Source organism: Drosophila erecta, unplaced genomic scaffold (genome assembly GCF_003286155.1).
Source record: "Drosophila erecta strain 14021-0224.00,06,07 unplaced genomic scaffold, DereRS2 tig00000021-arrow-pilon, whole genome shotgun sequence".
In the NCBI taxonomy this organism is placed as follows: domain Eukaryota; kingdom Metazoa; phylum Arthropoda; class Insecta; order Diptera; family Drosophilidae; genus Drosophila; species Drosophila erecta.
This window is the reverse complement of record NW_020825198.1, coordinates 21,521,875-21,537,330: the sequence shown is the minus strand read 5'-3', so window position 1 is coordinate 21,537,330 and position 15,456 is coordinate 21,521,875. Positions and strand designations below refer to the sequence as shown.

The following is a 15,456-nucleotide window of genomic DNA, read 5'->3' as shown; positions in this document are numbered from 1 at the left end:
CCCGGCTTACAGGTATCTAGTACCCAGAAAAACGTCTAATTAACGGACGAAAGAGCAGAAGGCCCTTATATGGAACAATCCCTCAGAGCGAAAGGAATATCCACTTCTAGGGGTTATGGCCAAAGCGACTGCATAGGCCTCATGGATTTCTGGACTGGAGGTCGGCGGCGGGTGCGGCGTATGCAAATGGAGCCCTTGTGATTGAGTGTTTGTATCTGCAACTACCTCGCCATAATTTTCCGCATTCACTTGAGTTCGGAGTCGAACGCATGTATATGTGGTATGTAGCCTTACGCGAATACTCGAGTGTGGTAATATTTTGAAACAGCCGCGGGCCCTTTTGTTCATATTCGTTAAGTCCTCAGATGCAGGCAGATTCAAATTTCGGGGGAAGCCAAAAGCTGTGGCCCGCTTGCGATACACGAATGCGAATCATCAGCGACATGGTCGTGGCCCATGGCCCATGGTCGCTTATTCGCCCATTCGCCAGTTCGTCCGTTCGTCCGTTCGCCAGGTCTTCCTCTTCCTCTGGCCGGTCTTCCAGCAGCAGCGCAGGCCCAGGAAAAGGCTCCTGCTCCGGCTCCTGCAATGTTGCACGACGCCAATAGCCGCGGGGAAGATAAGCGAGTGAGCCGCGCTCGTCGCTGTCCTGGGTTCCTCCAGCCTCCTGTCCTTTACTACTGCCCAGCTTTTGCCCCTGCGTGCACAGGGAAAAACTAGGGCTGGGTTGGCCAACCATAACTTGATCAAAGTATATATGTTGTATACTTTCTTATACTCATTTGAACTATCTCAGAACTTAAGTTGACCTGGCTAGACATTGCACTGCCTGTTTTTTTCAGTGTGCCCCAGCTCCGACCGAGGTTCTCTGTGCGGCGGTGTGTGCGTTTTCAGATGCAGTTGCAGCAGGCGGATGGCGGATGGCGGATGGCGGATGTTTGCAGCATATTTCCTACGGCTGTGCTCATGTGCACCTTTAATCCGCTCTGTTTTTCGCAATTCGGCGTACGAGCAGATAGGCGATAGAGCGCGGAGCACCAGGGCGGACCATTTAAATTCGAGGTCAAAGGAAACACATTTGCAGCTGTGTTTACCCACCGTAGATTGCGATTGCGTACATAAATTGCGAACATATCGCTCGCCTGCACACACTCGAGTAAAAGGATTATTCCGAGATAGCCCAGAGATCCAGATTCCGATTCTTCATTGATTCAAATAATCTTTATCATTTTGTAGTGTTGATAGCTTAAATACATTTCTTTAAAACCCATCACATACTTTTAAAATAAGTGACTAGCATTCTAAAACTCATGATGAACTTAAAGACGGAATATACAAAAGCGAAATGTTCCGATTGGAAAAGATAGTAAACATCTATATATTTTGTATACTACTAATGAATTGGGAATATGAATATAGACCAATAAGATATTAATCAAATCAAGCCAATTCAACGTCACATTTGTAGAACCCATGTTTCCAAGCGATGCTCAAATGAAATATGAGTATAATGACCCTTGCCCGCTGCGTAAAATATAATTATAATCCTATTTCCCCTATGCTATCTGGATATCTCGGTTGCGGTTAGGATGTGCGGACAGGAGTCCAGAGCCGGGCGCCCGGCGCCCTCGCATTTGCTGATGCTGCTCCTCCTCACACTCGTGGTGCTCCTCCTCGGAATAAGTGATTCCCTGGATCCGTAACTCCATTCACGCGTCACGCACAAGAGGTCGTGAAATGGTCAGCGCCAGTTAATTAGGCAATAAAACATGAATGCCGAATTGCGTGCGGCGCCTTTTTTTAGCTTATAAAAACGGATTTCTATGTGAGAAAATTATCAGTGCGTTGGAGTCGAGCGAAATTGCCACTATTAAATCAAGCGAATCGCCAGAACCGAGTGGCATCGCATCAGCGTCAGTGGCGCAGACTTTGAGATACTCAGATACACATTCGCATCCAATTTGCGATAAATAACTGCGGAGACGGATTCTCGGTTCTGGATACTGGATCCTGGATTGTGGGTTCTGGTTTCTGGTTTCCAGACTCGGACTTCGAAAATTAAAAGCAAACACCCAAATAAGAGATGTAAGCATTTGGCCGAGTGCAAGTGGTTGTTAAGGAATATAAATTGGACTATAAAATCATTAAAGCGCTTAATAATGTTTAGCTGGCTTTAATTCCTCGCTCGTTTTTACGCTCCCAAAATGGTGTAATTATGCCATCGCGGAGATAAAACAAAACGAAATGAGTCGGATATCTGGGCCACATAGGCTCAACCTAACATCTTAGTCCCAATGGGATTAATTATTTGGAAATATAGTTCGTAGAAATCTCGCTACTGTGTTTCATTCGCGCATTGGATTTGAAACTCCTCGAAACTCGAAACTTTGGATTTAGGCAAATGTTTGACAGATGACTGTCCATGATTGGAACTCATGCACTGAATCATGCATACCGATAATTGTAAAAGATATATCTTAATGATATACTGGTTCCCTGGCACACTACCTTGAATAATTGGCTAAAAATATAGCCTTTTACATTAAACCTTTAAAGAATAATCACACTGTTTCGTATATCTATTATAAAGCCCCTGCACCGCAGCTTGATAATATATATATTTTGGGGTTTCCTCCAAACTTAAAGATACGGTTTTCACCAAGTTGATACGGATCCGAGCATTAATCACCGTGAAAACCGCACATATAAACGCACAGTTTTCCCCCAAAGCACGCCTATTTATTTGCATATACCTCAACCTACTTACATATGTACCTCAACTCTTCCTAGTTATACGCACTTAAGCAGCTGCGATCTTTGGAGCAGGGACAACCGAGTAGTGTGTAGCGCCTGCGGATGCGTTTCTGAATCTAGATGGGCTGAAAAGTGCGTAGAGGCCGAGATGGCGCGGAACGGTATCCGCTGGTGGACTGTGGAGTCGGGAATTGGTAGTAGGTAGTAGGTAGTAGGTAGTAGGTGTCGCTGGCCCCGTGTGAGAGTAACTAGTGGGCCACTCGCCCGGAGCTATCATTAGGGCTTCGCATTTTGCCTCATTTTTGAGCACACTCTTGGGTGATTCGCCCAGTGCAAAGTAGTCTTTGGAGGAGACGGCCATGATTGCATTAAAAAGAAACATTTAAAGCAGGCTGAGACGGCAATGCGTCTTATTATTTAGCGCACAAACGAAGAGATATCTGAAAATGCCTCTTCATCACGAAGACGTGTTGATATGAGATATTTCAACATGTTCTAAAGCCAATACCATGCCCAATACCAAACCATGCCATAATTAAGCATGTTTGCTAATGACACGACCGCGATGTTCAGCAACAGTAGCGGAATCTCGTACAATTAACATAATTTGCCTTTCGGTGCTTTGAATATACTTGGGTGCCAAGGAACACAAGCCACTCCGCCAATATTGAGAGAATACATTCAGAGATACTGATGGCTGTGGGTTTCTTATAGGCGGTCCAAACTAGATACGCGAAATTAAATATGCAGATACTTTGCGCCCTAGAAGCCGATCTCTAAAATCATACCTCTGCCTATACCTGGACTTCAATAAGTCGATCTGACTCTTGCGGATTAAGATTTATAGCCGCTTTGTCCATCTCCATCATAAACAACTGGCTCTTCTCGCCCATATTTCTTTGTTTTATGGCGAAAGCCCGGCTCTCAATAGGTGCCAGGCCTGTCCCAGTCGGGGTATACTCGCATCTGGATCCTTGAGTCCACGCATCCATGCATCCATGTGCATTTCTGGGCATTTCTGGATCTCCGGACCTGCGGAGTTGGCATTGCTGCGCCGACCTGTCGTTGGCGATGACTTTATTCCAAAGTGCAGCGCGTGCCGACCCCCACTGACAAATTTGTTCTGGAGTCAAAACCAGCGCCGAGCACGCGTGAAACATGATATGCCGCCATTAATATAAATCACGTGATAAGTACAGTGCTGCGAGGACCCCGTCACGTATCTGCATTCGAACTGCGATTGCCTGCCCAGCGACACACTCTCCATTGAAATGTATTAATTTATGTGCCCAAATGCGCTTAAAACGTGTGTGTAATTACCTATGCTGGAACTGCAATGACTAATGATTTAAATAAATAAGAAGACCTCTGCAACCCACGGGCGGTGTTGTGTTTGATTGAGCATCCACTCATAAATCCGAATTCACCTGAATATATTTTTCGCGAAGCTAAACATCGTAAAACTGTTGGTCAATGCTTAATTACGTTCAGCTGGACATAAGCTTGAAACTACTTACTTGAAAATACTCGAAGTAAATTATTATTTACACAAAATCGTGGCTAAAAGTTTAGCATAATAGCAATACATACATTTCAATTCATTAAAAGGCTACAAATATTCAAGCTATAAAAGAATTTTGTATCATACCAATTTGCAATGGCGCGAATTAACTTATGTAAGCAGGTCTGCATAGAAAATTTAAACAATAGTTACTAAAATAAAAAGCAAAACTTATTTTGGCGCCCACCAATATTCGTATTCGGCGAAGTAACAACATGTAAGTAAATAAAAACTTTAAAGAGTGTATTACACTTCCCTCTAATGTTGAAAGCTATGGTCAGTTAGACACTTGCTAAATGTATTTAAATATACAACTATTTCTGTTGCGCTTTCAAGGAATACTTGCATTAAATCCTTTAATTATCCATTGGATGTGTTGAACTGAGAGCGGTTAGTCGATTGCGCCACTATCAGATACCTATCAAAGATACTATCAGGTAAATTTCAAAAATCTGTGGCATATTGTTGGAACTAGGCGAGAAGAAGTACAACACGAAAAACAAATCAACACAAATTTTGGACGTGTAAGTAAGCTTTTGGTGGTTTATTAACTTTGGTGGTTTGTTTTTGGCTTATCGATAGAAATTGACTAGTAACATTTGTTGAAGTTGCAATATTTTAAATCAATCTTGCACTGAGTCTCTAGAATCTTCCCAGCTGTTGCTAGTAGAAATCTCTTCTGGTAATTCTGCAGCTAGTTATCTGAAATAGATATCCCAATATATGTAGATATATAACGTGTTGATATCAACAAAAGGTAAATAAAGTATCAAATGGGAAGTTTGCTGACAAAAGACTCTCGCGGATCGTGGCCCTGTTTTTTTACAAACTTAATTAAAATGACGGCCATCGGGGCACGTGGCCCACCCTCGTAATGTATATCCGCCGTGTTTGTAGTCTGTTTGGCGTATAATTTTTCGACAAGCCTTCTCGGCCACTTGAGCCCCCAGCTATCGATTCCGCTCCTCAGTCGGGGTGGTGGGCTTCCATCAAGGAGCACTCAGGTGTGCGCATCCTGCGAGGCAACAAACACGGCCGCACGGCCCCAGAAAAAACATATGCGTGTCGCCGCAGCGCCGCTCGATGCCACTCGCACTACTTGGCTTTTCACTTTTTAGCTTGAAGTGCTCGTCCGCCCTCTGCCCGGCCCAACTTCTCACTTGGAAGGGAATCTGGGCGACAGGGGAAAGGGGAGATTATCCCAGGAACACTCAGAGAAAAGCACGTTCCGCAGCTTGAATTCGCTAGAAATGAGTTATACTATCCATTTCATAGGTACAAGACCCGTCATTGTAACCCTGTCATTATGAAGGGCCCAAAATAATTCTAATTAAAAGTTTATTAAATATTAGAAGTAGCTATACTCATTATACATACGCGTAATATTCATTCGGGATTCAACTCCAAGTGTACACAGCATCTCTTCGAAAGGCGGGGGTGCATTTTAGTGGGCAAATGGGATGATATGCCTCGAAGTGTTGTTTGGTGCAGTGGGACAGGCAGTGTTTCCTCATGTATTAAATGGCATAAATATGGTCACGTGCCATTATTCTGGTCGAACTCGGAGCTCTTTGGCCAGGATGCAACTCGAAGCCGATTCCCAAGCCGCAAACGGGCGAAGTATTAACATATCGAATTATTAGCCTACCCAGAACATTGGATAATGTGGATAAGGATGTCGTGGCGCTATTCCGTAATTATCTCGCAAATCCCTTTATGCATATAATTGGCATTTAACTACAATGGACTCTGTGGGCAACGTGTCTGTGCCGGTAATGCCATTACTTCCGCTAGATTATACAAATTCTGGTGTTTTACAAATTCCGATCTCAGCGATGAGGCGGCAACCATGAGCATGCCAATCTGAGTTTCACCGAAAATGAGATGCAAAGGGTCGATACTCCCTCCGTTCCAGGGCTAGTGTTATAGATAAGCATACGCTCTTTTGGAAAAAAACAACGAGTCGGAATAATCCCATTCGTCCTGCATACAGAACATGAATGGAAACGGATGACAATGGCACTCTACGCACAACATTGCTCACTTTTACGAGAGGCCTTTCTATAATTTAATTTTTCAGACCTGCAAAGCCCAATTCCCATCAATAACTGTTGAGCTGTTTCTAGCTCACAAACAAGACTATGTATTACCACAAAGAATTTAAGACTAGCGGACCTTTTGCCAGCTTGGGTTTGGTTGCATATATGATCACAATATATTTTCTAAATTTTAACATTTTGTTGGAAACTGCCAGGATGAATAAACTACCCAAAAAATGAAAATATTCTTTAAAAGTGTGGGCGTGCCGTTGTGCGCAGTTTATGGGCGTTAGAGTGGGCGTTGCAATCATAATCCTATATGCCTAATCATGGCTTTCTAGCTTTCGTAGTTCCCGACATCACACTGATATACGGACAAAGAGATATAGGGACATATATCAAGATGATTACATATTAAGCTTTATAGGTCTTCCTTCTACTGTCACTTTTCTACGAGCATATTTTCATCTGCCGTGCAGAGTCATGTTAGTACTAATTAATAATATATATTCTTTCCAACCGTATAACTTTATAAGTCCGATCGATTTCTTTGATTTGATTGAATTACGAGTTAAATTCATCTTAAATTTTGATTACACCCCCCTTTCCGCATATGCAATACGCAAATCTTCTCATTAAACAAAACACTTGAACGTCCTTCATGCTATAAAAATTGCTTATCATACAACTGAGATAGCCACGGGATATGAAAGTAAAATTGTCACGTTTTGCTATTCTCTCATTGGGATAAATGCGAAATCTCAGGGATGAAAACCAGTACAATCTAAGATATGGAATCGCATTCAAATCTAAAAAATTTTTATTAGACTGGGCTTTAAATATTCAAAATGTATAACCTTATTAAACTAGCATGCATATCGAAACAAGTGAGATCATCCTTAGAATTGACTGCAATTATTCAAAAACCTGTGCTTTGAGGAGTGTAAGGTTGAGATGTTTCTCCACCCAGTTATATTGCCCACCTATGTATATTATGAGGTAAAGATAGTAAGCAACCCCCTCTTGCCCAGTTTTGTAGTGTCATGTCTCATTAGTGGCATGGCGAACTCCTTTTAGGGGCACAACTGCTTTAGCGTATTTGCATGTTAGGCGGTTATTTGCCGGTGCTTGATTAATTTTTGCAGAAACGACGAGCGGCTTATTCAGGACCGAGCCACCGCACTCATAAAGTAATCAGGTCCACCAACTGTCGGGGATTTGTCACCCCCATTAAAGAGCGTTTGATGTATTATTCGGTTCATTTGGTCGACAGGTCTGCGCAAACAGTCGCTGCCATTTGAGCCGCGCCACCGCTGCCAGCAACAACATCAGCCGCCCACCACAAAAGGAGCGGGCTGCCGGTGACAGGGACTAAGACGTCGTGCAAACAGAACTACTTCCTCATCCAGGATCAGATCAGACATACACGACCACTGGCCGGCGGAGCACACGACCCACAGCCCAGCCTGGAATTCAATTTGTGGCAAGCGGAACTTGTCAAAGGATATTGGGAAAGTGTAAATATGCGCCTCCTTCGATGCCCATGCCACTTCCAACAAGCTAAGCTTTTGAAAAAGGGCAACTTGACTGATCTCGTCATAATTAAGCATTCACAATTTATTAAACAAATGAGCAGCAATCACGTTTAAAGTTTTTTTTTGGGAAGTCTTAAGCATAATACTAGTAAATATTAAAATAATCCATCCGACTGCGGCTTAAATGTTGCTCAGAGCAGAAATGAGAAAAACCAAGATGATAATTCTCATTTAAACCTTCTTTTCTTATAATACTAGGCACTTTAAAGTGGTATGGTATAAAAGAAAACACTGAATCGGTTGACCGTCGGAAAAACTCTCGCACTTTTGGGCGTAAATCAATAAAGTTTTCATTACAAATTTAGATTTGGCAGATTCAAATTTACCATGTATGATTCAATTGTCTGCTGCCTGAGCTATGAAGTTCCATTTCGAGTAATAATATTATTTCGGCTTACCAAGCAGCGAAATTAACAAATTCATCCCCTATTTCGAAAATTGTATTGCATATGGAAACAGCCATACTTTACAGCACCAACCACTTTTTATCATGGTTAAATAATCTGTTCTTGAACATTTTAGTTTAGAAATGGGATTTAAAATTGCATTAAAATATGAAGTCGTGACTTAAGGTAAGGGAGTAATTCCTTTTTGAGAATCAATACCAAGTCAAAACAATCTGTTATGAATCTAAAATACTTTCTTTCTTAGAAAAACTGGCCTCTAAAAGTTTCAGTTGCACTGGTATTATAAAGAACTGTACTAAATTCGACTAAACTTTTTATTTGTCACAAACTCGACCTGATTTTGTAATCGGAATATTTCGGAGCAGATAGGCCCAGGCAACTTAAAGTTAACACAAATTATGCTAATCGCGGAGGAGCAATGGGGACATACCTGCCAGGCACTTGCGTCCAAGGTAGCCAGAAATGACATATCCAACTCCTACGGAAATAGACGAAAAGTTGGTTAAAGCAATTTGCCAATTTGGACCCAGTGGCAGCTGTTGTCCGACCGACCTTCCGTCGGAAGTTGTTTGTAAAATCCAGAATGATGACAGCTTTCGCAGTTGGGCAACGAGTGCAAATTTATGTTAATCGACCTAGGATGTCTCCGCGCGGGGATGAAGTTTCTCCGAGTGGAAATGGAGCCCGAACTTTACTTTAGGCGGACTGGCACGCGTAGTGGGGAATCACGTGCGGATGCCGGCGGAACTTAAGACCCAAACACGGTTATTTAGTTACGGGGTAACTCGGTAAAGGAACACGGCCTGAACTTGGACTTGACATCCGCCCAGTGAATTTCCGCTCCGGTTTCCTGCACTCGCACTTGTGCCAGAGGTTCCAGCTGCGGATCGGCACTGGAGGAGCTGCAGTAGCGCCGTCGTCGTCGTCTGAGCCAACTTCCGTATCTCCTTTGTGGTTTTCGGCCAAAGGATTCCCCAGCCCCAGCTCCAGCCCAGTTTACACTCCGCTCCGCTCAGTTCCGTGCGACCGAAGACCCAGCCGTTGGCTATGTACTGTTCCACCCGGGGGTGTATGCATGCAGCTTCTGTTGGTCATGTGCCACCCAGATTCCAACTCCAGCTCCAGCTCTCAGCTCCCAGCTACCAGCTCCCATCCCCATCCTCAGTCGCAGTTCCAGCCCCCCGAAAGTCCTGCCAAGATAGCGCGCAGTCATGGCTGTGTGTGGGCCTTCTGCCATCTGCCTCCTCCCTCCGTCACAATTCCACATACAGCTTCTGTACATGGACGGATACGGATACGTACGAGTATGTACGGACTCGTGGGCACCTGTACATACGCACTGCGGCTCCCTGGACGCGTGTACATGCGTACATCTGAGATTCGGGCGGACTCCTTCTATATGCGGACAATAGCTCCCGAGGAAATGGAACTTAGCAAAGTCGGCAACGGACACGGACACGGCTCATGTAGAGTGATAAGTGCATAATTACACATAGCCCCGCACACCCTGGTGTGTCTACATGCAGATACATAAATATTTATGTGCCGCATGGCCAGTACATAATACACAGCTTGATTTAATATTTGTCTCGCCCACTCCCCGAATTTCATTGCCCACGGCCGGGGGCATTATGTGTGTGCCTATGTACTGCACTGGGAAAAAAGGGACATACTTAAGTCTATGCGGCAAGGTACTGTTTATTTGGTCATCCAGACAACGTTCGAAAAAGATTATCTAAGTTGCACATTATTAATAGAAACAGATTACAAAAACTCTCAATCCCTTAATATAAACATTTCAAAATTATTGTAGTAATCTTGGTTAGTTAGAAGTATTTGATACAAAGTCTACAAAATCAAAGCCTATAGCTTATTTATCATCTTAGAACTGCAGAAAACATCTCCATGTTCCTAAAGTAAAATTGTTCGAGCCGTTTCTTAAAAGTACTTCAGATATAATCGTCTATTTCGAGCTGATTTTGTAAGCCTCCGTGGAAAATAACAGTTCCAACATACATATTTATATTATTCTTCTATGTTATTCATTTGTGTTATGATTGGATAACTATGGACACGTAATTTCTACTACTAGCATATACTGGGAATCTAGGCAATTGCCGTTTATATCTGCAGCTACCGCAATTAATTGGGTATAAGCCTAACTTCGACAGGTACCAAAAGGTAAGAAATACCCCACTCGTTTGCCAGAGTGTAGAGGTACTGCTTCGGATAAGCCCCAAAAGGGGGAGTGAGTTACAATCCCCTGTGTCACCGACAACCGAACAGCCCCAATACACATTCTGCTCGGGCTGTACATACCATATCGCTTTTGGGGATGCTGGCAGAGTTTCCAGGCAGCGCGTTCGAGGCGGTATGTATCTGTATCTTCGACTCACCCCCGACTCTATTTATCTCGCGCTCCGTCCTGCTCTGCCGCGTGCCGTCTCGCTCTGGCGCGCTCTCTTAGCTGGCTTGCAGACTCTCTTTGCACTTTTCAGATACACTCATCAGATACAGATACATTGGGCCGACGCTTTTTTGGGATGGAAGGGGTAGGCTCTGATGTGTACGTCTGCATCTCGGCCGTGTAATGCCCTATTAGTTATCTGCTACCTTCGCGTGCCTCCATTATTTTCAAGAGAGGAAGACGTTGCAGGGGCATCGCGAAAAGAAAACTGCTTGCAGGACATTGGCTTAACATTTGGTGTTTGTTTTATTGATTTCCATACTTGGGGATATTTTAAAATTAGCTATATACGCCACGAGTCATGTGGTGCTAATGTGCGCTAAACTGCAGTTGTCATCAAAACATTAGCACCGGCATACTACCAAATAAAAACTTTATGCATATCTATGAACTAAAAAAGGTAATTATTCGTAGCTGGTTAGTAAAAAGCCACCTTAAAGTAAGAAATAGTAATTCTAAAATGGCCATTACTTTTTGCATTGACACTATTTAAATTTCACAATCATTGTGTAGTTTTGAAAAATCGATTTGGGATGTTTAAAAAAAGCGTTCAAATTAAAGTTGTTAAAAATTGATTTAGCGCATTTATCAAAATTGACCACTGAAGCTTTTAAATGTTTCAGAGCGCACATAAATAAACTGCTTATTTGGTAGTTTTTTAATCATAAATAAGACCATAATTAAAGTTAAAAGTTATTTATAAAATTATATATAATTATGTATAATTATAATTAAAGAAAATATTTGAACTAAAAATTAACTAAGCAAATTCAGCCGCCAGTTTCCACCAGTTTTGTTTGGTTTTAGAAATACACTCTTAAGTGTAAATAATAAGCATACAACTAAATAAATTCTGGAATATTATTATATATTATAAAACATTTCTTTCCTTAAGGTAGGGCTTAACTCGACTATTCTCATTGGATCATTTGAAATAAAACATGTTACTAGGAGGGTTTCGTAAGAAAAGGCTACTCTAGCCTATAACAAGTTCGAAGTGAACTGTCGAAATCTTTGCAGTTCGATTTTATTAATGAGTATTTAAATGAGTATGAAATCGGAATAACAATAATAATAAAATAATGACACGGTTGGCTAATGTGCATAATAATACGGTTAGCCACTGTGGCACATACCGACATGCGCATGTGGATGCCGAACTACATGCTTACCTGCATTATTAATTAATCATACTTAGGAGGGAGGAGGCACTGCCTCCTTGCACTGGACTGGTCCGGTGGTGGCCTAAATGTTGGCCGCGCGTCATTAGGTGCCCGGCCGAAGAAGAGCAATCGAGAATAGATTAGTATTTAATGGCTTTTATATATTTAAGCAAAAAGAGGCCGAAGCCTCGAAAAACATTCAAATGCAATTGCAGTCGAGTGGGGAGCATGGAGCTGGCAGTTGCGACCCCGCAGGCAACCTGGCCAGGGGCGTAATCAGGGCCCAATGTGGATGGGATGTGAGCGTGGATGCCTAGGAGCACGTGGCCCCAGCGGTCCATGGGACTTCGAAATCATATATTTATATTTCCACTAATTCATTTTTAATAATTTGTTTGGTTCTGTGGTCCGTTGCTCATCACGCCCCGCGCTTGTGTGTTAATTATCGAGGCTGAGACTTTAGCTCCGACTTGGTCTGGAAGTCTGAGTGTGCGAGGTGTCTTCTGCTCGCAAGATAAACGAGTGGAGCCACGCAGGAGCAGGTCGACCTGCCCAGCGCTCCAGCGCTCCAGAGTTCCCCAGATTCCGAGATTCTCAGATTCCGAGACGAACTTTGCGATCCAGATTCGGGGGTGAGATCGACTCGGCCCAAATAATTTATCGTGCTCGTCCAGTTTCTTTTGGTCTTTTACCCGCACGTAAGACTAAATACATGGTTTAGTTCGAGGTTCATATGCCGTCATCTACATATCATTAGTGGTTGCAGTTGAACTTCCCAAAGTGAAGCATGCAGGTCGCACCTCCAGAACAAGAACGAATTGTTTAAGCAGCCAACCTCCTTATAAAAGTGTTGAGAAAATATTTCTATACCATACTGTTTTACTTGTAAGCTGTAATATTTATTCATTACAATTACTAGTAAAAATCCTTTAACTGCAAACACTCAGCTCTCTCAGTTTATGGTTGCAATCTATTTCACGCTAATGGTTGGCGTTTTCCTCGCGGGTATTATAATTATGGCGGTGGTGCTCGACCTCCGACTAACAACCGCAAGTGTCAATGCCAGAGATCGAAATGCATTTGAACTTGGCTTTCGGGGCTTGGGCCTCCGATGGCTTCTACTTGCAGACTAAGGATTCCTGATCCCCAGCCCGCCAGACCGCCAGACGGAGGTGGAGCTTGGGGCGCAGTCGAGAATGGAGGACCGAGAATCGCTAGCATTCCTCGCACAGAAGGAAGTACTTGTGCTACCGCTCTGTCCCCTGCCATCCGACTCCCCCAACTCTTCCAACTCCGCCCACTCCTCCGACTTGTCCAGCTCCTCCTCCACCAGTACCTGCGTCGTGCTACACTGAGCGAAATCCGAAATCCGTCCTGATCGCAAAGAGGAGGAGTAGCGCACATATCGCAAGGGTCCAGGGCCAGAGAATGACCACGAGCAAAAGTGGGAGTTGCTATAATTGTTTAATTATAGGATTTTGCTTGCTTGACTTTGCATTTTGTGCTCATAACTTTTGCGCTGAGTTCATGTTACCTGCAATCTGCGGGGTATACGACAAGCCACATGCCCTCTTAAATAGCATTCGTCCTAATGGGGATTTCTTGTTACTAGTTGCGAAAGTCAATGTTACATTTATTGTAAAATGTATAGAAGTTGCCATGGTCCTGGTTATGGTTACTTTTGTGAACTACTTGGTAAGGGTGTGCGGAAATCGGCTTTGAGCGATGATGTCTCCGTTCTTTCAGTTTTGACACGGGTTGCTCTCCTTGTTCTGCGCTTCGCATTAACCTTCGTAACAAAATCTGCAATCGCTCCAGTGCTCAGGCTTTGGAGCCGGCATCGCCTCCGATCTCGCCGTGCCGCGTGCCCCTCCTCCACCTACCGCGCCAGCTTTTGACGAACTGCGTCGTTCTGGGCGCTGCTCGGCGAGAATCAGTCCGCCGCCTCAGATAGAAGTCGTACTTATCATATCACAACAGTCGATGATCAGCTCATTATCGTTCCTCTGCTGCTCAGCGAAGTTTGCAATAGTAACGATTTCGCTGGTCGCCCATTTATTTGGGATATTGCGTAAAGCTATAAAATGAATTAGTTATATATAGTTTCGTCATCAAAAATCTGATCTTTTGTATGAATTCAATTAATATACAAGTATTATAACCTATCTACACTTTTACTACATTCTTAAAACTCTTCAGTATTTGAGCTTAACAAATACATGGGATACAAGTATTATAGCCTATCTACACTTTTACTACATTCTTAAAACTCTTCAGTATTTTAGCATAACAAATAAATGGGATACAAGTATTATAACCTATCTACACTTTTACTACATTCTTAAAACTTGCGGTACTTCAGTATTTGAACTTAACAAATTCATGGGAGCTGTCTTTATTATATACTTTTTTTTAGGCACAAATCACCTCGTTTAGTAAGTGATCAACACACAAAAAAGATCTAAGTCGCAGGTCCGAAATGGCACTCCTTCGACGGAAATGATCATCATTGTGCTGTAATATTACAAGTCCAAGAAAAGTGGAGTGAAGCAGCCGACATTGGAGTGCTGCATTCTTGGTATGCGTCAGAGATTCCTAACGTTTTTGCCGATCTGATCGGCGGGACGGATGATGCCGGCGGTGATGCCGCTGCAGCAGCCCTTTCCTGCAGTCGTGTACCGAGAATTATGGCCACTAGCCCGTGCCAGACGCAACGCCTGTGCCGCAGCCCATCTCCTGCCCATCTCCAGCCCATCTTCTGTTCCTCCTCTGGAGAGGCCCACTGTGGCCCGGGGCGATCATGTACGACCTGGAGAGACCGGAGTTGCAGCCGCCTCGATGGCCCAAATGGCAAAGTCAAAAGACGGGGGAAGGGGGAACAAGCACCGAACGGACATGTCCACAGTGCGACATATCGGGGCTCCCAACCGACCATAATTACCCCAACGATCCGAGGGACCTGGACGAGGTCCAGGAGCAGGACAATCGGGACACAGCACCCACAACAAGCCGTCATCGCCATCCCAAACGGCGAGGTAATTTAGTAGCAGGACCCCGAGTATTCTAATATTCCTTCGGTTGGTGGGCGAAGGGGCGGTGGAACAGGGGGCGGGGCCGGGCGGTGCAGGGAAGGAAATTGATGGGCAGTTTTACTATGCTTTGAATACTTCAGACGTGACGTGAATAATGCGCACGATAAGGATCTCAAATGCCCTCTTTCGTGGGGAGTGCATGCAAATTTTCGAAGATTATGCGCCGATTACCAGCAGTTAAAGTGATTTGGAATTTTGTATGGGCATTGGAAATTTTACAGATTTATGTGCGCGCATTTGGGAATTTTGATTTTTCGGCAATTTCATATTTAAGTCACGGCAAACTTGTGGTCTGTATTCATGTTACAGCAGCATAAATCGGGAAAACAGTGAAACATCTTCCCATTTAGGGCACTTTAAGTTAATTTATTTTGATCG

The 15,456-nt window shown here is 43.5% G+C and overlaps 1 protein-coding gene across 1 annotated transcript; it reads right to left on the bottom strand.

Moving 5' to 3' along the window:
* On the bottom strand, window positions 1–762 carry LOC113563930. The gene has a single exon (XM_026977554.1). It carries the CDS (start codon window positions 737–739, stop codon window positions 362–364), a length of 378 nt encoding a protein of 125 aa, XP_026833355.1. The 5' UTR covers window positions 740–762; the 3' UTR covers window positions 1–361.
* Between the last annotated feature and the right edge of the window lie 14,694 nt (window positions 763–15,456).